Below are 20,069 nucleotides of genomic sequence, written 5' to 3' on the forward strand. Positions count from 1 at the left end.
AGAGCAGGAAGTGAGCCCCATCTTCATCCAGTCGCATTTTCAATTATCCAGCTTTATTCCTCTGCAGTATTAATGAATGGTTGCTATTCATCACTCAAAAGTGGTGAAAATGGCACCAGATGACCTCTGGTCTTCACTGACAGCTATGCCTCTTCAATCCGCTACTCTGTGTTAACCCAACCTTCACATAATTCTGCTTGGTGTTGTCCAGATGTGTTGCGATTCAATTCCCAACATTTTTCAGTCATTATGGTCACACAAGGAAAGTTATGCTGACCTATCAGTTGAAAGAGTTAATACAAAGATAAAATCTGGCTTAAATGACTTGCAGGACTCTGTATTCTCTTCCGAAGGATTAAAGCTGCCCTTAAAAGTACCATTAAGTCAGATTTTGATCAGTCTGGTGTTGGTAAAATGTTCTTCTCCTTCACACTCTCCCACATATGATCTGTCACCAAAATTGCCATTAGAAACATGTTCTTGTTTTTTCCTCTACTTAAGCTAACAGGAGATGTGTGTATATTACATGTAGCTTTATACACAGAAAAAAGATTTCAGTCAGGAAATGACACAGCAAAAAAAGACTCTACACACACACACACAATCTGATTCAAATCAGAGTACCTTCCTGGTGTAAAAACGGAATTCCTGAGTTCAGTGATGTCAGGAAGAATTTTATGATCCAACTTGGAAACAACTGAAATTGGGGTCAGGAAACAGGGCAAAGCTCTTGCCAATTCTTTTATGAAGAAAGCCCAACTTCTCAGGCTTTCTCTAAGGGCTGAATGTAACCTATTAACTGAGCTTCTGAAAGACTTTTCCTGTCCAGACAAATCTTTTGCCTTTTCTTAATAGTCCTTTTTTTTTTTAAATGATGATGATGATGATTATTATCCCTGCCCACCTGATCCCATGGGAAAACTTTCTGGCTGGAACATAGGCCCTCACTGTGATTTAAGAAGTACAAATGTATTTCTGGGGTATCACTTTAAAGTGTGTGTGTGAGATTTAGGAGGGCTCAAGGCAAACACTGTACTGCTCAAGAATAAATCCTTCAGCAAGTGCCATTAACACCTCTGCCTGTTTTGTACCCAGTCTGACTCTCTGAAATTAACATCTCCCTCTATCACGTTTTAAATGCACAAGACTCCTCTTACTGTTATGGATGGGAACTCTACAGATGTATGTTTTCTCTCTTTGTCTTTTGTCTTATGCAGTTGTTAACATCTTAGCTGTATGGCAGAAAAGACAACACCCAAGATTATTTCTGGAGATACCTTGCACTATTTCCAGAGATTTCATTATCTATGCAGGTGAGTGCATATGGCAACATCTGAGCTAAAGTTTTGTCCCTACTAAGGTATTGTGCATGCAGGTGTGGGTATAAGAGTAGCTGGAATTGTAAACCAATTTTTAGTTCTCAAATCAGAGGTATTAACCCTGCTAAGAAATTTGCTCATGCTTTATTATTTATTGTGAAAAACCCATAATTGGGTTAAATATTTATTAAAGGCAACTAAATTGGTACAAAAATGCAATGCCATGTTTCAAGTACAAATTATATATACTTGACACTGAGCGAAGACAATGCTAACAATTATTAATTGCCCATCTCTCTCATATTTTTCTCAGGAGTCAGGGCAGTGTATACTCTGAAGCTGGTAAGGTTATCACAATAAACCTGTGAAGTAGGCTAGGGAGGAAGAAATTCAGTCAGGGGCAAAAGAGAGAAAAATAGTTGGTTCATGAGCTTCATGGTGGGAGAAGGATCTGAATCTGGGTCATCTCAGGTATTGCCCAACACTTCTGCAACTTTGTATCACTCCCCATATGTATTAAGACCCAAATTCCCATTATTCCAATCAGCATGGATTATTCCTATGATATCTGATAAAAAACATCTGGAGGGTACCAACTTGAGAGGGCTGCTTTAAGTGGTTTAGAGGAATGATGAAATGGAGTTTGAAACAAATTTTGAGTTAAAGTAGATTTGCAATGGGAATGGCAAAAAAAACTGTATGCTGCAGTGACTAATTCCTTCTACCACTACCATGTTGGGAAGTTTTCCATGTCTGGATAAAAGCCATTAGATGAAACTCTCTATGCTTGTTCCACATTCCCATTGGCTGGAAAGACTTGCAACTGATGAAGGTTATGTCTCTTTTTGTGGATCTAATTTGGGGTGGGGGTGGGAGATGTTGGTGTGCCACGAATCTTTTGGAAATGCTGCTCTAAAGAAACCTTGTCCCAATTAACCCCAAAAGATGTTTCATACATACTGTACATTCAAGCATTTTTACGTAGCGGAGGTGACAAGGATGAAAATACATTAAATGTAGCAAAGATGCATTAGAAAAGCTAAGGCTAAAACAACGGGTGTAAGGACACTCAATTTACTAAGTCTTTAGGGCATCACATGACTATCTGTTCACCTTGCTGTGACAGACTAACGCAGCTACACCTCTGAAAATGTCTAAGATTATTTAGATTCTCATCCTTCATTAGATACACAAATAAAAGAACAGCAAAGAAAGGAAGGGCTGGGGCAAACTCTAAAGGGCTGTTATTAGTCCCTATGATGACATTTCTTGAAGCAATGCCTCCAATGAAACATCCAGTACTGGATGTTGTTATAAGAGTAGACTAGTGTCAGCTTAAGGAAAATCCAACATTGTCCAAAGAAACGTGCTAAAACTCAGTGGAAGAGATACCACTGGTTTGATTCACTAGAAAGCCCTTGTATACATTCAGCCTTGCACAAGCCCTATACTTCTTTAAACTATACTCTTTAAAAAAAAAGGTGGGGAAGGCATCTAGCAGTTCAAAAGGAAGGCAATGTTCTAAAATACTAAAAGAATGTAGCAGTTGATGACTGTATCAATGCAATCAATTTTGCATTGCTGAAATGTAAGCATTCAACACAGAAACAATTGAAAATGTTTTCCTGCCCTTTCTTTGTAGGGAAATTTACTGCTTTGTGCTGTAGAGGCAAGGGTTAATGCTGGCTCATGTGGACTACCCTGAGCCTGGGCTTTGTTCATCCAAGCGTTAAATCTGAAAGCTTCAGAGAGGACCGCGCAACTGCTATGCTGCAAAACTGAGGTATAAAGTTCTGCATTAAAAATGCACATCACGGGCTTGCCACGGTCCTCAGCACTGCTGGGGAAGTATGTGATGCCCCACCATCTTGTGGGCAATTGGAGACATTCCTCAACAAACAGCAGCTGAGGAAAGGAACAGGGCAAACCATGAAAACCAAGAAACAAATGAAAAGGGTTCAATTCCCCCCTTCCCATTTGTTTCAGGAAGGAAACCTTTTCTATCTGAAAGCTTCACAGGGACTCTCCAGCAGCTGAGACAGCTGGCTACACTGGAGTGTATTACATTTGCTTGGACGGGGGTGGGGGGGGGAGATATGTGTACATCTATGCATGTATGTACATATTCACACATGAGAGCACATCAACAGGAACTTATATTATGGAACAAGCTATGTTCTTATGTATAGGAAGGATAACAATAGCGGGGATAGCTTTGACGGTGTGGTCAGTGAGTTAGATCGTGAAGAGTGAGGTTGAGTGGGCCTTAAGAAGCATTGCTAATAACAAGGCAGCAGGAGATGACGGCATCCCAGCTGAACTGTTCAAAATCTTGCAAGATGATGCTGTCAAGGTGATGCATGCCATATGCCAGCAAATTTGAAAAACAAAAGAATGGCCATCAGATTGGAAAAAATCAACTTATATTCTCATACCAAAAAAGGGAAACACTAAAGAATGCTCAAACTATCGAACAGTGGCACTCATTTCACATGCCAGTAAGGTAATGCTCAAGATCCTGCAAGGTAGACTTCAGCAGTTCATGGAGCGAGAATTGCCAGATGTACAAGCTGGGTGTAGAAAAGGCAGAGGAACTCGGGACCAAATTGCCAACATCTGCTGGATAATGGAAAAAGCCAGGGAGAACATATTTAGAAATCTTGTTGATTAAATTTTGCTTGCCACAATAACACATCTTTTTGTCTGTATATATGTACAAACACACACACACAGTCTCAAATAAAATGTGTACATAGACCTGCACACGCTTTACAAGAGTGACCAAGCAACAGCAAAAAATGTATGTGGAAGGGGGCACAACAGAGATGCTGAGCAAGGGAAGAGTGCAGATATATTCAGTGCTCATATGATACTGGCTTATTAGCACTCTGTGCAAAACAGGGGAACTTGGGCATGGTTTGCACAGAGCTTGTGGTTTAGGTGACCAGCTCACTGTAAAATCATAGATCTTCAAGTAAAACACTGTAAAAACAAAACTGAATGCACTTAATAGAAATTGGTATTTTAAGCCTTTAAAGAAAGCAACGTTACCATAAGGTTTCAGAGATGAAAGCCAAGGGAACATATGTGCACAGAGGGATGGAAAAAATGAGAAACATCTGAACAAGGAGAATTTGACAGTTAAAAAGTGTGAAATTTGCTCTCGAGTGCACAGCAAAATAGAATTCCCCTGAATAGGGGACAACTCTGTGGATTCCTTTCTGATTGTATGATCCCTAAAGTTCCTAGCAACATTTCTACTATAGTCAGCAAGCATGTATGTAAGTCATTTTAGTTCTGTCAAATCATAAATCTCAACTGCCATGGTACTGAGATTTGAAGCCTCCCCCCCAACCCCCAACTCGTTTTCCTGAGCACTATAATTTCTGACTGTCCTTGGATAAAGTTTTGTGAATTATTTTTTAAAGATATTTATGGAACTTGTTTAGGTGTTAACAACATTTCTACAAACTGCTTGTTGACCCAGTTCAGGCAGATATGCTATATAAAATGGATTTAATCTCTACACCTCAAACTCCAGATATGATAAGCTACAATCCCTGTTTTATTAGTGGCTTGGCCATCAATTCTGAGGCTTTGGCTTACAACCTGCTTCCTCCTATCATATGCATAAAGTCCTCCTTCCTCACTTCCTTTCTCCAGGTATTCCTATAACATTAGTTTGCTATGATGTATGAACTCTGCAACTAATGGCCAATACAACTAATTTGTCTCTGAATCAGACTTGAAAATCTAGGTGTCCCCTGTTCTGGACTGCAAGAACCTGAAGCCCTTCCAGGATGTCTAAATCATGGTTAGGCCCTGACACTTCAGGCAGGCTAGAGAAAACAGTTATTAACCTCAGTACTAGAGTACTGTAAGTAAAGGCACTACAAGAAAAAGTATTTCATACAAAATCCATTAAAAAGATTCAAAGGTAGATAAATGTTCAAAATATTGAGCTGTGTGCTCTAGAACCAGTGCAGCCAGGAGTACTGAATGGTTTATACAAAAGCTGATCATCCTTAATCTGCAGGGCTTGTAACTGAATGGCAGCCATTCAGAAAACCTGCACTGAAAACCAGAATTCCAACCTACCTTTGATCAGTCACTTATAAAAACATTTCAGATTCACTGCTCATTAGAAGCAGGAGTACAGGATTAAAAAGGAGTCAGCTGGATCTGTCATACTATACTTGACAATCCACTTTTTCTGTCCAGTGGCCACAATTGGTCTAAGTGACATGTCAAGGGCCATACTTGGAAAACTGGACAAGGCCAAGTCAAAACTGAAATCTACATTTAATTTAAAATTCTGAAGGGCAAATCTTCAGGAGGTATGTATTTGGGGGGCCACATGTGGCTTTGGGGCTTCAGACTAAAGATTCCAGATGTAAATCTGTATGTACATGAAGAGGTTCTCTAAGCATTGCATATAAAGCACTGATGGCTTCTCTGGACACGTCCCATTGCCCAACCTTTCTTCTTTCTAGCATCTTGGAAGTGTTGTAACAAAATTATAACTAACATGATTCATTTTAATCTAATTTCACTGCTTTGCATCCTTTGGTGGAGGCTGTTTCAAACTTTTGCCCTGGCTTAAATCTTGCATATTTTGGAATTTGGGCCTCAGGAAATGTGCCTTTTCACTTGAAAATCAAATCATGGCTCATGGATTATGGCAAATTAACAATTTCCCAATATGTAAATCCTGTACCATATATCTATATCCCAAATATGGATATCTGAACCAGCCCTAAGAAATATGATAGTCAGAATTTATGTGGCAGATTCCTGCTATGTTATCCTTTTAATTAGAAATGCTAGTGATAAAAACTGTGGCTTACTGCAGGCAAAGCAGTTGCTCTAACATCTATCAAAAATAAGGATCAAAAGGACAATACTCATAGGCATCAAAGCCCCCATGGCATCCACAGAATCCCAAAATTAAAGAAAAAAATATAATGGTAAAAAAATCTCAAAATATCACTGAGTCTCAGAATATGTCATTGTTCTCACATGAGAGCTTAGATGATATTGAAATTTCACAAGATTTCAGCCATTTTGTTTATTGAAAAAGTTGCTGATTCCTGATCGGTAATGTTTTGCTCAGAAATGAGCCCATGTATTATACCACTGATGCATACTGTTTAATGTGACCAAGTAAAGTGCTGCAAGGTCTTAGCCAAAGAATGGACTTTCTTGATTACTTCCTACCTATTTAACTTGAAGGGTCAAGATCAAACCTGGATTCTTCTGCCTGCAAAATTCATTGCCGCTGAGCTACTCTGCCCCTTCTCTATCTGTCATCTGGCAAACAATCAGCCGTATTTCCTTGTCCTGTCCCCCTTTCCCATCATTTTTGTGCCAACTCTCCTCCTCACTCTCGGTTCCTCTATGCAGTCACCATTTTTGCTGTCTCACTCTCCTGTTCAGCTTGCCTCTAGTATGGAAACACGCAGCCCCGCCATCCAATTTTTTAACCCCAAAACAGCCACAATCTGAAAACCTTGAAATTCTCTTATACAACTGTTTTGGCAAAGCCTTCCATGTCCCAACAAACATTAAACTGTGCTTGCCATTTGTCTCAGGAATCCTGCATTAATAAACATGAAGAGGACCACTTTTTTACCTCCCACACTCAGTGACAGAAGAAAACAAAGACCAGCTGTAGTCATCAATGGACCCTTGTTCTGCACATAAAGCCCTAATTACATTTTACTTCAAGCCTACACATGGAAAACTTTACTGATGGCGTCTTGTCGACTTCAGCTTCTGAGATCCCAGCTGACATGCTGGAAAGCCATTTTTATTTTGGCCATTAACACCTTCATTTCTAGAGATGGGAGGATGCGGTGCAAGTTTTTGTTTGCAGGTACTGTTGTTAAAAACAACATATAATTAACTAATAATAATGTTCATCATAAAGAGCAGGAGAAGGATAACTTTTCTATTAAACAGTTAATGTCACATATTTAGGCCATAAATTGGTTTACTGAATAAGAGATAAAAAACAAATTCAACGTAACTGGGAATTAAATAGGTCAAAGGCCTGGCATAACAGTGAAAATCTTAACTGCCAGCATATATCAACAAAGATACCAAAAGTATTATTGTTGTTGTTTTCTTAAATTACCATTTACTATTTCTGTGGCTTGCTGCTAAGTTACATGGACAATGAAAACCTGTCCCAGCCCTCACACAGCCTGCAAATTAAAATAGAGGAAAGAATGTGGGCTAATGCCATCATATATGCTTAAAACAGCTTTCCCCAGCCTGGCAGCCTCCAGATGTATTGTGACTACAGCTCTCTGAATTCCCAACCAAAACCATGCTGGATGAGAACTCAGGGAGCTACAATCTGCAGAGCATCGGGTGATGAGAATTTGACTTAGCATTAGGCTTTTTTATTTATAAAAAACATAAAAGAGAGATGGGCAATCATTTTTGAGCTGAGAGCTGCATGTGGCACGCCAGAGACCGTAGTCCTACTAGTGGGTGAATGGGCCCAGGATAAAAAAAATTAAATATAATTTAAAACGGCTTATTAATTTTTTACCCCAAATACATTAAAAATTACTAGTCAGCAACTTAGGCTTCTGGGAACCATATCCAAGCTTTGGGGGCTGTAAGCTGTATACCCCAAATTTGTAAAGTGCCATATAATTCTACAATATTGAAATCATCATCATCATCATCATCATCATCATCATCATCATCTTAGAAAAATTTCTCCTCAACAGCACTGCTGAGATTCAGAGTTTTCATTCTGCTTTGTATCTTAGGGTGCTTATAAAACTGAAATAATGCACCTTGAAATGTGCCTGAAAAAGGGCAGTAGCTGCAAAAAACAAATCCTTGAAATCCTGGTGGTTGTATATCTGGACAGTAAAACAACAGCGTGAGAAGACAGCCCAGCCCCAGCCCCTGCCATTGTACCCGCTCTACTTTTTATTTCTTTGGTGTAAATTTCAAATCTCAAAATGGAGGATGGATTGTCCTGGAACTCTTCTGGATACCAATTTTCCACCACTACTACTATCCAGAACTGGACCTGACTATATAAAGTACATTAAAAAAAAAAAAAAAAGGGGGGGGGAGCTACTATCAGTTTCTCATCTTCGCAGCCAACGAAAGGCCAGTGTACAATTGCTCTTCTCCAACATTTCTAAGAATGCTTTCCAAATACTTATATATTGTAAAGGATTCTTAGAAGAGTTTTACACATGCCTGATTTCATTGGCCTGCCTGGGCTCCATAGAAATTAAGGCATTTTGCTGCTACAGCTGTCCTGCCAGGAGGATAGCTGCTTCTTTTGTTCCTCTCATTGAAGAACCTGTCTGCTCAATTCCTGGAAAAACAACCTGAAAGGGAACAGCCTCCTTCGAACACTGATGTTTCTAAGACACCCTCCATTATGCGAGTCTACTCCCAAACACAATTTCAGCCCAGATTCATTATGCACTCAAGAATTAAAACCACAATCAATTCTTTTATTGAAGGCTGGCAGATGGAGAGACATAGTGGCTACAAATGGTGTAAACCTCCAGATGTGCCAGAGAATAGGTCTCATCACTCACACTTAGCCAATGATGAGAGTCGTCATCCAGCACATTGGGGAAGGCTGGTCTCAACAAGCAAATCAGCAAGCACATGTAGGGCCATATTGAACTGTTCTCCTGGGGGAACTGTTAACTCAAAGATCAGGGTAAAATGAAATGGGGGCTGGAAATGGTCCAACTGGGTTAGCTGTTTTGGCTGCCACCTGTTTTACAGAGACTTTGTAATGGTTCTCTGACTGGTTGCCACGTTTTCTCCTATTACAGCAAGACTTATGTCATCGCAAAGCATCATTTCAAGAGAGGTTCTGGGGAAAAACATTTTGGTGCTCTTACCCATGTTTTTTTCCCTGACACTCAATCAGGACAAAGTTGTGTATAGATGGACCATCCTTGTAACAGGAGATTCTCAAGATACACATAGCAGCTCGTTGCTAGTAGCAGCAACAGTGGCAGGTGTAAGCCCTACCCTTCCATGAGCCAAAACTGCCCACATGCCATTTTTATCTCTGGAAATGGCAACAAAATCAGGAAAAGGAGCACTGAGGGTCATTGACTGGATGGGGCTGAAACCCTGGAATGTACTTTTATGTTTTCTATTACAAAACATTTGGCCCCTGGGTCATTATGAGTGGGCAAAAAATGTAACCAAGGTAAAAGAAAATAAATATTATGCATACTGGGATGATTAAAATGTAATAACCCCTCTGAAACAACAACCTTAATCAATAACTATAGGATTTTTATTGCGCAAGCAACTTAGGCCAAAACACCCACCACTCTTAGGTCAGAAGGCAGATCCTGAAAGCACAGACTTGACAGAGTTAAAGAAAAGGAAAAATGGGAAGAGGTTGTACCACCAAAGGAGGACAGTAGAAAATGGATGGCAGTCAATCACAGAAGGGCAGCCTCATTCTGTTTCAATAGGAGGACTGGTTTTCCCATGATGGGGATATCAATTTCTCTCCTCCTGAGGCTCAAATATTACACATTAATTTAATGAAGAACATTGATTAAATATTGAGGAGTGATCACAGCTCAGTAGAAGAATATTTGCTTCACATGGAGAAGGCCTTTGGTTCAATCCCTAGCAGCACGTAATGGGAAAGATCTCTGTCTGAAATCCTGGAGAGCCAATGAATAAACAGTACAGGGCTAGAAAGATTAATAGTTTTGTACTAAGACATCTTTGAATATCATTAACCTTGTAGGACTAGTTGCCTGGTTATTTCCCATGTCAGCATGGACTGGAGCACAGCCAGTAGCACCATAGTGTCTTTGAAATGTTAAGTCTGTCCTCAAGGGCATCAATGCTGGGCAACTTACATGAGTCGCTTATTCACAAAGCATACAAGCAGAGCCTGGTTCATTGGGAGGCACCATTTCCAATGTTAGGAGAAATGGCATGGCCATAAGTCTTTGTGTGTTCTCAGTCCACTTGCACAGCTGGTTTAAGAATCAGCCAACATTTCTAGATTTCTATTCACCCTTGCCCTCAGAGATAGCAGAGGATTAACACAAATCACACGTATCGGAGAGGAGTTGAAAGGTCTTACTTTGCTGTCATTTCCTCATCGTACTTTGTCTTCAGGTCAAATAATTCCGTCTGTGTTTTTTCCAAGGCTGAAGGATGGAGAGGAAAAAAAATGTTTTTTAAGCAGCAGCAGCAGCTACTCAATTACTATTGAGCTATGAACTGTTCTTTCTCTGAAAAGTCATCTTACATTAAGCCTTCTCCCTGACCAAACAAAATCACATTGCAGAAAAACAATGCTTAAAAGCATTTTCAAATTCTTTCCTTTAGAAAATACACAGAGGCACACAAAGAACCCCAGCCTGACCACCGTTCTCTTTCATGAATGGGGAAAGTTTCTAGAGCTTGTTCTGAAGTTGCATGCCATTTATAGATGGGCTCTTGTGACATGAACTGATTGTACTCCTTTATCCAGGGACCTGTTTCAACTTCAGGTGGGAAGGTAACTGGGACAGCGCAGCTCGGGTAGGTAGGCATAAGGGGATAAGCTAGAAACAAGCTCTGGTAGAAAGGGATGAGCAGGAAGAAAAGCATTCATTTCTTGAATGAAAAATCTTTCGACTGCATCTACTCAGGGCAAAGTCAGAGAATTTCACCACCTCACGCCAAGCCCCTCTGTAATCCTAGATGGGACAGATACTGTTAAGTGGCATCTCCACCTGAGGCGATTAATGGCTCCAAGGATCCCAGGTGCTTACCTGAGACCACAGCATTCAGCTGTCATCCTGACCACCATTACATTACTAAGAGGTTTGTAGCTGCTGCTACTGAATGGACAGTCAGACATTATGTTTTTGCAGATGTGGGAATAATTTTCTTATGTTATATTCTTTCCATATATATGATTATACAGATAGATACAGAGCTATAGATATAGATATGTACAGACTTTGCTGTAAGCACATCCATGTTTGGCACTACAGAATCCACAGATCAGCCTGAAGATTTCTGTTGGGAATGCAGAAAAGAGAATGACTTCCACTCCACAAAAATACAGCCCAAATCTGTTTTAATGACATTTATGGGCTAGACCTTTGAACCACTTTCATTCCATCAAATCAGTGGTCTACATCAGTTACTTAAAACGCTTGGTTGCTCATATGCAGTGTCTAGAAATGCTGATGAGCATCCCTGCTACAGTCTACAGAGATACAACAATTCTCAAGTCATGCCTAAGAGATAAGGAATGTGCTATGGGTTCAAATGCTCCATCCCCAATTCTGCTTCCTCATGTGAACTCTGCTTCCTAGATTTTAATAAGAATGATTGTGGAATATTACTTTTGCTTCATTTTTACCTTTAATAAACACTGATCAACCAGTTTCTATACCAGTTTCAATATGTTTTAGCATTACAGCTGCTCCAGGCTGAAAAGCTGAGGCAGCACTTGCATGGATGAACCCCCAAGCCAACCCACTCCCCTATTTTTCTCATTATCAATCACAGAAGGGGGAAACCAGCCAACCTGTTTGTAACGCCTGCAGTTTGTGTTCCGCCTCCTCCAGCTTTGAGGCCGTTGACATCTGCGTCTCTTGCAACATTCTGTAAACAGAGAACCACATTAACACCAAGAAACTGAAAACATGTTCAAGTCCTGCAGGATAAGTTGGATTGTGTGTGTGTGTTTAGAATAAATAATAAACACCAGTTTCACACATGGAGTTATACCAAAGGAATCCTCCCACTAGACAAGCATGAATCCCTCAGTTGGAAGATAATATGTGGATGGAACTCGTTACAAGCGCATTATGTGACATAATTTTTTACTTACCAATAAGAAGCTATCTTCTCTGAGTACATCTACAATGTTCTCTTGGAGCAGTGATGAGCTTTTGGGCTGAATGGCCGTGGTCTAGAAAACTAGGCCACAGTCTTTCAGCCCATGTGTTCATCACTGCTTTATTGATACCAGCCAAGAAAGCCTATACCATTATTTTCTCTCAGGAGCCTCTGTAAAATGTAAAGACTGTCTTGGTAAATCCCTCTGGAAAATGTTAACCAAAGGGACACAAAATGGCACATGGGTACTAGAGGAAGGGTGCACAACCTGAGACATAATGCCTTCAAAAGTTTTGGCTACTCTCCCAGAGCTCCTTCATGGAATTTTAATTTTTAATAAGGCAGAAAGGGAAAACTGCAACATTCATGTACTTATATTAAATTGTATTTCATTAATTGCATTCAACCAAAAGTTAAACTAAATAACATTCAGTTTTCATCCCGAGTCTACCCACTTCTTTGTTCTGGTATTGGGAATTCAGCCCTCAGCATGCCAGTCAGTGAAACGAGCCCTGCATTTGAAAAAGTTGTACTGATCTACATTGGAGAGTTCTCTTCTTTAGCTTTTTAAAACTGGGTTGCCCTGAACAACCAAAAGCAGAGCCAGTTCAGAGTCACAGTTCACACTTTAGCTCAAGCTTTCAAAATGTTCCACCAGATTCACTTGGCATTTATTATGAGGCCATCTCAATGTGCCACCCATCTCGCATAGGACTACAACATGAAACCCCAATAGCCAAGCAATTAAGTGGGAGAAGCTGGCTGCCCTAATAGGCAGAGAGGCCAACACATAACAGCATATGCCACAATAGTTCTGGTTACTTGTAGCTCCGGGTAACAGAGTTAATTTTACAAACATTTATACCATGATACTGAGCTGCATTTAAATCAAAGAAAATGTGTCCTGGATGCTCACTCCAGACATGAAGCTAAAATGGGGGGGGGGGGGGACAGATTTGGAACATATTTCCAGAAATTATGCTCCCCAGCCTATTCAAATATAATTTTTAGAAACTTGCTATTTTACCAAACTTTTAAGATGTAATATAATTGTTTGCTGGCTGATTATTTATTTATTAGATTTATGGGCTGCCTGATTCCATCACAACTCTGGGCTCTCACCGCCTTGTCAACTTTCGTGTTTTATTCATATTTGTGTTTATATAAAATGCTCAGAATATTCAAAACACGTCAAACATGTTACATATAATAATTACAATAGCCAGATTAGCAACAGTAATGCTGGATGGAGCTATGCATACTGAGTTCACACTCTATTTGAGATGCAAAGTCAGACTAAAATTTAAAAAAGGACAGGGAAGAGGAGGAATGGACCGGGGTGGATGGGTATATTTTAATCCATTGCCAGCTGGTGCCAAATCACCATGCAACAGCCGCTGTTGTTCTACTTGGGCACAATTTGTTGGTATGCACACGTAAGTTAACGTACCTTTCTTTCTCGGCAAAGTCATTCTGCAACTTTTGTTCTTTTTCAAGAGCAATGTTCTCTGCTTGATTCTTCAGGGTCTGCTCATATTCCCGAATTTTCTCTTTAAGTGCTTTTATTGTCACCTCTTTTTTGGGGGGGGGGGGAGAAAAAGAAGCCAACAGGAGAAAGAAAATTAATAGTAAACCCACCACACGTGGCGGCACAGCACAGACTTCTCCCTGCCTTGCAGTACAGCCGCGGCAGCGTGACTTAAAACTTTAGCTCTTCAACCCTGACACAAAATCAATGGCTATGAGTCCCTTTGGAGATTTTTATTCCCTAAATGCTAAATTGAACTTTAAATGTTTAAGGTTTGAGCAGGATCAATGGACTTTGTCAGGAAGTGTAGCATGTGCTTCTCTAACATGAGTCCACAGAAAAATAAAACTGCAGAGATACCTTATATTATCAATGACCCCCAAATTAGGCTCTATGTTGAGTAAAGATGAATAATCAGAAGCTTCCATACAATGAGCCAGACCAATCATCAATCCAATTATTTCAATACTGTCCACAATGACTGGCAGTGGTTTCCAGCCTTTGGACAGGAGGAATTCCTAACTCTACCTAGAGGTACTGGCAACAGATATTCTGCACATAAAGTAACTGCTTTACTATTGATCTGTGTTTCTTTTCTCCATCCCAAGCCCAAGATATGCTCCTGAAGCTAGATCATCCAAATGGAGGTTCCCTCCTCAGAATGGTGAAAATCTAAGGAAGTAACTGTTTCTTGGCATTTAATGTCTCCAATTTTAATTTAATTTAATTTTAATGTCTGCTGACTTAAAAGGGCAGAACCTGTGAGGGATAGATGGAGCAGCGGAAGCCAGGCTGGAGAAATACACCTATACAGTGGAGGCAGAAAGGAGCAACCAAAATATCTGGGGCCTAGAAATTTGAACAGAGATCTGTTCTCATAATCTGGGAGAATGATGCTCCTTCACCTCATCTCTGCCCCCTCAACATGCTAAGCAATGTCAGTATGCCAGTATTTGCATGCATTCTTTGTTTAAGGGAACAGCCATCTAGTCAATATCCAATACATTTTCCTTCTGCCACCCTACAGTAAACTGGCATAATCCAACTTCTTTTCTTTCTTGATGGTCTACTCAGCTCCTTAAGCTTGGGACAATGTAAGCTAAAAGGTTGGCTTACAGTTGAGGGCACTGCATTTTTTACTTTGTAGTTGTGTTGCTGTTTTACTTAGGGCATAGTATATGTGCATGCTGATTTACAATGAGCACAGAACACACACCAGCAGGGTACATTGTCCCACATGCTTTCCCCTGGGTATAAGAATGATTGACAGGCTCTCCCCTTTGTGCCCTTCCTTGTCTAGGGGGAAATCTACCAGGCAGCAGAGCAGACTTTCTTGTTCTGGAACATCCATTATGTTATTCCCTATATTTTGTCTAGCTTTCATCAGCAACTGAAGAATTCTTTGCTCAGACAGGCAGTTTACACTGTTCAAACTATTGCTTTTTTAAGGTAAATGTTGCTAATTACTGTGTGTGAGAGAAAAGATATGGAATGTTAAAACACAAGCACACTTGATTTGTTGGGGAGGGGGTTGTTCCCTTATTTCTATTGTTATAAAGCTGTATTCTTTGTGAGAAAAAATGAATAAGGAAATGCTATGAAGTAGACTCTCCATTCTTGATATTTGATCACAGACCTAAAAGTTTAAAATTGCTACTCATCTTTGCAACTGACCACTCTCAAGCCAGTAGGTACTAATAATTTGGCCACTGTTATAATGACCAGAATTGGACATTTTCAGGGCAACCCCCGATCTTCTGTTAAGGGAGAATGGTTTTTCCTGGAATGGGTTCTTTTCTTGATGCTGGTTCAGGATGTGCCTTGCTGCAAAGGCACATACACATGTGTGCTCATCAGTCCCCCACATCAGCCTCCTCCTCCAAAAAAACCCGGAGCAATTTTGGGAGATGAGTGCTTACTCCTTGAGATAATGGCCTTTCCATGTACAGCAGACACCTTCAACAGTTTGCCCATCCACTTAAATAAGTAACCTACATTACTTCACTATCTGCATTCTGCTCTGGGGATAAACAAGCTGTAACTACAGTGAAGGCTGCAAAAGGTAGCAGAGAAAATGGTGCATCACTTAGCTTTTGTTGTGAACAACACATATTTTGTACTTAAGGAAGTTGCTGAAATCATAAGGTATAAATTAATGCACTGAGTTTGTCTTAATATTGGCTACCAGAATGTCAAAAAACAAATGAACAAAAGATCAGCTGAAACATTAAAGAAAAAAAAAGACAATTTAATCCTGACTATTAAACAGATTCAAAGTGAGGCCATACTTGAAATTAAACTAAAGAGGGCTGGAAACCTGGAAAGCTCTACGACCTATCCCCACTTTCCTCCCCTCTGACAAGCTTCTTTTTAGATTCTGCTTCTTGGTCATGAGACTTGAGAAATTTGGGTTTTAGTTCTTCTTCACTAAATCTTAACTTAGTTAATATTCTTAAATATTCTTGAAGTGAAGGAAAGCTTTTGTGTTTGCACATAATTGGAAAGACCCCTCCCTGACGAACATCCCAGCTTACCTTGATTCTTCACTTCTGTAAATTCTTTGTTGTATTCCTCAAGGGTTTCCCTAAGTTTCTGGTTCTCAGTTTCAATATCGTGCATGCGCTGGACTTTCAACTGGAGCTGCTGCCCCAGATCTAGAGCTGAAACAGGATCTAAACAAGAGAAATACAAAGTTGGAATTTATTTTATTTTCCATGAAAGCAAGCTTATTGGTGAAGCTGCACTCGATAAAAGCCAACTGTAAGTGCACTGGCAAACACAAATATGTGGGCATGCACACACACAGACATGCACACAAATGAAAACACAATTATTTACATACTGTATGTTGTCAGAACACGTTCCCTCCAGCAAAGCCAATTCTTACAGATATAGTTGCAAATCCTCTGCACTTTTTAACAAAAACATGGTAATGCACTCAGCATTCTAAATGTTACACTTTTGTAATTTGTTGTGTAGTTTTCTGGTACAGTAGCAGAGAAATGATTGTCCTTTGAACCCCAACTGACATGACCCAAACTGAGGGATTCTGGGAGCTGTCTGGAGGGCCACAGATGCCTCAGTCCAGTCTTACTGTGTGGTACCTGTACTCATTTTGTCTTCTTTTTTTCTTTTGGAAGTCAGTTGGATTGCCATTCTTCAAGGTTCATACCATTCCCAAGCTTCTCTAAGAGATAATGTTTTAGAGTAGAAGGGTAGGACATTTAAGCTCTACAGCAAGAGAGCTGATTTTCAGAGTCTAATAGCCATTTCCAACAATCAAAAAGTGTAGTCTACCTCAACTTCATACAGCCTGCTCCTTTTACATAGAAAGCATGCAAGACAAAGAAGCAGAACCTTCCAGCCCTAATTTGTCCATATATAACCTTAATGAAGCTTACTAATTAGAAATTAAGAGATTTGTTTTTGGGAATTCCTTCCAGTCCAGGCTGCTTCCTGGAAAGTGACATATAGTACACAACTTGTACTCATGCTAACAGCAGCTAGTTGATAACTTGCCATAGATCAGCTTCCCCCAAATTATGCTCTAACACGTAGCAATCTCAGACAGAACAGGCAATGATCAGAATTATGCTAGAAGAAAATTTTCTGGAATCATTAATGGTTGTGAGGAAGCTTTGTGAAGTAAGATTTAATATGAAAATATGCTGAGGTAGATGCAGATAGGCTTCTACTTTCCATGTATGGACTGGTCCAAGGTAGGCAGCCATCTGTATGTGGTGGAGATCTGCAGTGATCGCCAGACCCTCAATAGCAATGCATCTAAATAGCCTAATGTGTGAAGCATTCCTAAAGAGGTTCCACAATGCACCTGCCACATAACACTACAGAAGAACATTTAACAGAGATGCTGAGTTTGTCATGAGATTGCCAATCAAAGCAGGAAAATCCTGGAATCCAAGTAGGTCTCATAAAACAGGCCTGCATACATTGCTGCATTGGGCGCCAGCATCACTTGTGAAATGGCTGTGAAGATTTAGTCTCCCACCGAGGAATTTTAAACACACTGATCTTGGAGGATCAACAACAGTACATATTAGGGAGCTCACTTAATTTGCAGCTGCCACAATCATTAATTTTACAGACCACCCTCAGTTGCTGGAAACACATAATAAGCCCATTGTACCTCTCTTAACACAGTAAATGCAAGCCTGGGCACTTTGTAACTTGTCAGTTGGGTGCCAGAGTTTATAGAACAGCAGCACTGGGTTATGTTGAGGAGAGAAAGGCAGGGTGTGCTGCATTGTGTTACTTTGCTCACCAAGGGCTTCCTACATTATTACTTCCATCATGCAAGGCCAAAAAAAAAAGCAGAGCAGCTTATTGTTTGTCCTCATAGCACATGCATAGTTTATAACTACACTGCTTTCTCATTTGTGGTTTTTAGGCTAGGCTTGCAGTCTTCCACCTCCCCTCTTCATTATTAGCACTGTTAAAATATTAATCTTACATTAGATTTAATTTTTTAAGACACAGTTTAACTCAGAGAGGATTTTGAAAGCAATTAAAAAGTGGCAAATTGGGGAGGCAAAGCCCCTAAATAAAGAACTGTCCAGTATCATATACTCTAGAGATATGGTTGGCTAAAGTAGATCACCTTGTGTCAAGCTGGTGCAAAACCAAAGACAGAAACATCTGGAACAAGACATGGGAGGATGTTTTCCAAACCAATGTTCCTATTACTCAAGCTAGAGGCATGGATGCTGTAAGAAGTACAAACAAGGAGGGTTCGGCGATATTCAGGGGAATGACAAAACCTTGGTATTAGGCAAACAGAATCTTGATCAAAGGTTTACTCTACCCATGTGAGCTGAGAATCAGCACCGTTGGACAGAGTCAGAAGTGTGTGGATTCTGATCCACTGTCAGGTCTTAAATCCTTCCTATGTCTGTTCAGCAGTATCCCGATGTTTATAGTTTAGCATTATTCATAACATTTAGCTTGGAGACCATGCAATAAGGCCTTCTACAATCCATACTCAAGTTCCATCTACAAATATCTCCACAGTGTGCTCTAATGCTGGACTGTGGGATGAAATTCAGAAATTGCAGCATAAAGAAAGGGAGATGGGGCATGAAGGAATGAGGTCTATTACCTTCTTGTACAATCCTTGGTCAGCTTGGCTGAATTGACTACCCAGCTGCAACTAAATCAAATCCTTTAGTAGAGTGAGAAGTTCCAAGACGTAATTGAGAGTTTGTCTCTGAAAAAACCCATCTTGACCCTAAGTATTGCAAAATATTATCTGTTTGGGCAAGTCAGAATCAAAGAAGTGGAGGGGACCATTTAGATAACTGAGTCCAACTCTGCTCAGTGCAGAAATCCAAATCAATGCAACACCAACGGATGGCTGTCCACTCTCTGATAGCCCAGTCCGCTAAGAGGAGCTCTCCATTTCCCTCAATAATTAGTTCCACTACTGATTTACTCTTGCTATTTTATTTAATATTCCATCAGAACCTGCCTTCCATTAATGTAAATGTTGTGAAGCTATTTAAACGTTAGTTGCCATACCATGCTTGGGCCTGCTTTTAATAGTGAAAAGCAAGATAGAAATGCAATTAATTATGCCACCGTATGCTCTTGGATGAGAATAATAATCTGATCCATGTCAGTCTAGTTTCAGGCCTGTTTAGATTCAGACAGATTTGTAGTGCTCTACCAGAGGACAGAAGGACAGGGTTAGGATTAGCAAGATGAATTCTCTGGGATTGTGATCGTTGGGTAGCTTCTGATGCCACTAGATAGCCACTTCTCAGGGATGCTTTAATTTGGATTCCTGAAGTAAGTAAGTAGTTTGACCCATTCCCACTCTACAGTTCTATTTCTTTCCAGATAGGCACTCTGATCTGAGAGAGAGAGAGGCACATTATTCTGTTGGCTCAGCTCCTTTCTAAAAGGTTGGTTCCAGAAAACAGTATTAGGAGAATTCTGCTTGGTGCCTCAGCCTCTGTGCCACTAGGTCCTTCAAGGCTCATGGTGTTGTTCATGCTTTGATCATCTGCATGAAATGGGTAGGTGAGGCTGTGTCATGTTCCAAATGCTATCAAGTACACTGGAGGGTTGAGAGATGATAAGTGTTTATTAGGCCAAAACTAAAGGCCCAACCCTGCAGCTTTTTAAAATGTGTTTTAACCCCCTTTGCCTAAGTAACACAAGAAAAAGGATTTACCTCTCATTCATGTTGTAGCTATGCATTCCTGCATGAAAGCAATAATCCAATCAGGAGAAAACAATAGTACACCTGGTGGGTTCTCAGAGCAATGTAAGCCTGTTATGGCAAAACCAGCCAAGACCCTTGAAACACCTTAACTGCTCACAAATAGGTA

General features: G+C 40.2%; 1 protein-coding gene across 5 annotated transcripts in view; it reads right to left on the reverse strand.

Annotated features, from left to right (window-relative positions):
* The window catches only part of CUX1 (cut like homeobox 1), a 344,892-nt gene that overhangs the window by 147,415 nt on the left and 177,408 nt on the right, over positions 1 to 20,069 (reverse strand). For all 5 annotated transcript variants that reach the window (XM_063297962.1, XM_063297970.1, XM_063297953.1 and 2 more), the window contains exons 5-8: positions 16,254 to 16,391; positions 13,642 to 13,765; positions 11,878 to 11,954; positions 10,435 to 10,501 (exon numbers count right to left, since the gene is read on the reverse strand). In XM_063297962.1, the coding sequence (XP_063154032.1) occupies positions 10,435 to 10,501; positions 11,878 to 11,954; positions 13,642 to 13,765; positions 16,254 to 16,391 (406 nt within the window). The remainder of the gene's footprint in view (positions 1 to 10,434; positions 10,502 to 11,877; positions 11,955 to 13,641; positions 13,766 to 16,253; positions 16,392 to 20,069) is intronic.

The sequence above is a fragment of the Candoia aspera genome, chromosome 1 (genome assembly GCF_035149785.1).
Source record: "Candoia aspera isolate rCanAsp1 chromosome 1, rCanAsp1.hap2, whole genome shotgun sequence".
NCBI classification, from domain to species: Eukaryota; Metazoa; Chordata; class Lepidosauria; order Squamata; family Boidae; genus Candoia; species Candoia aspera.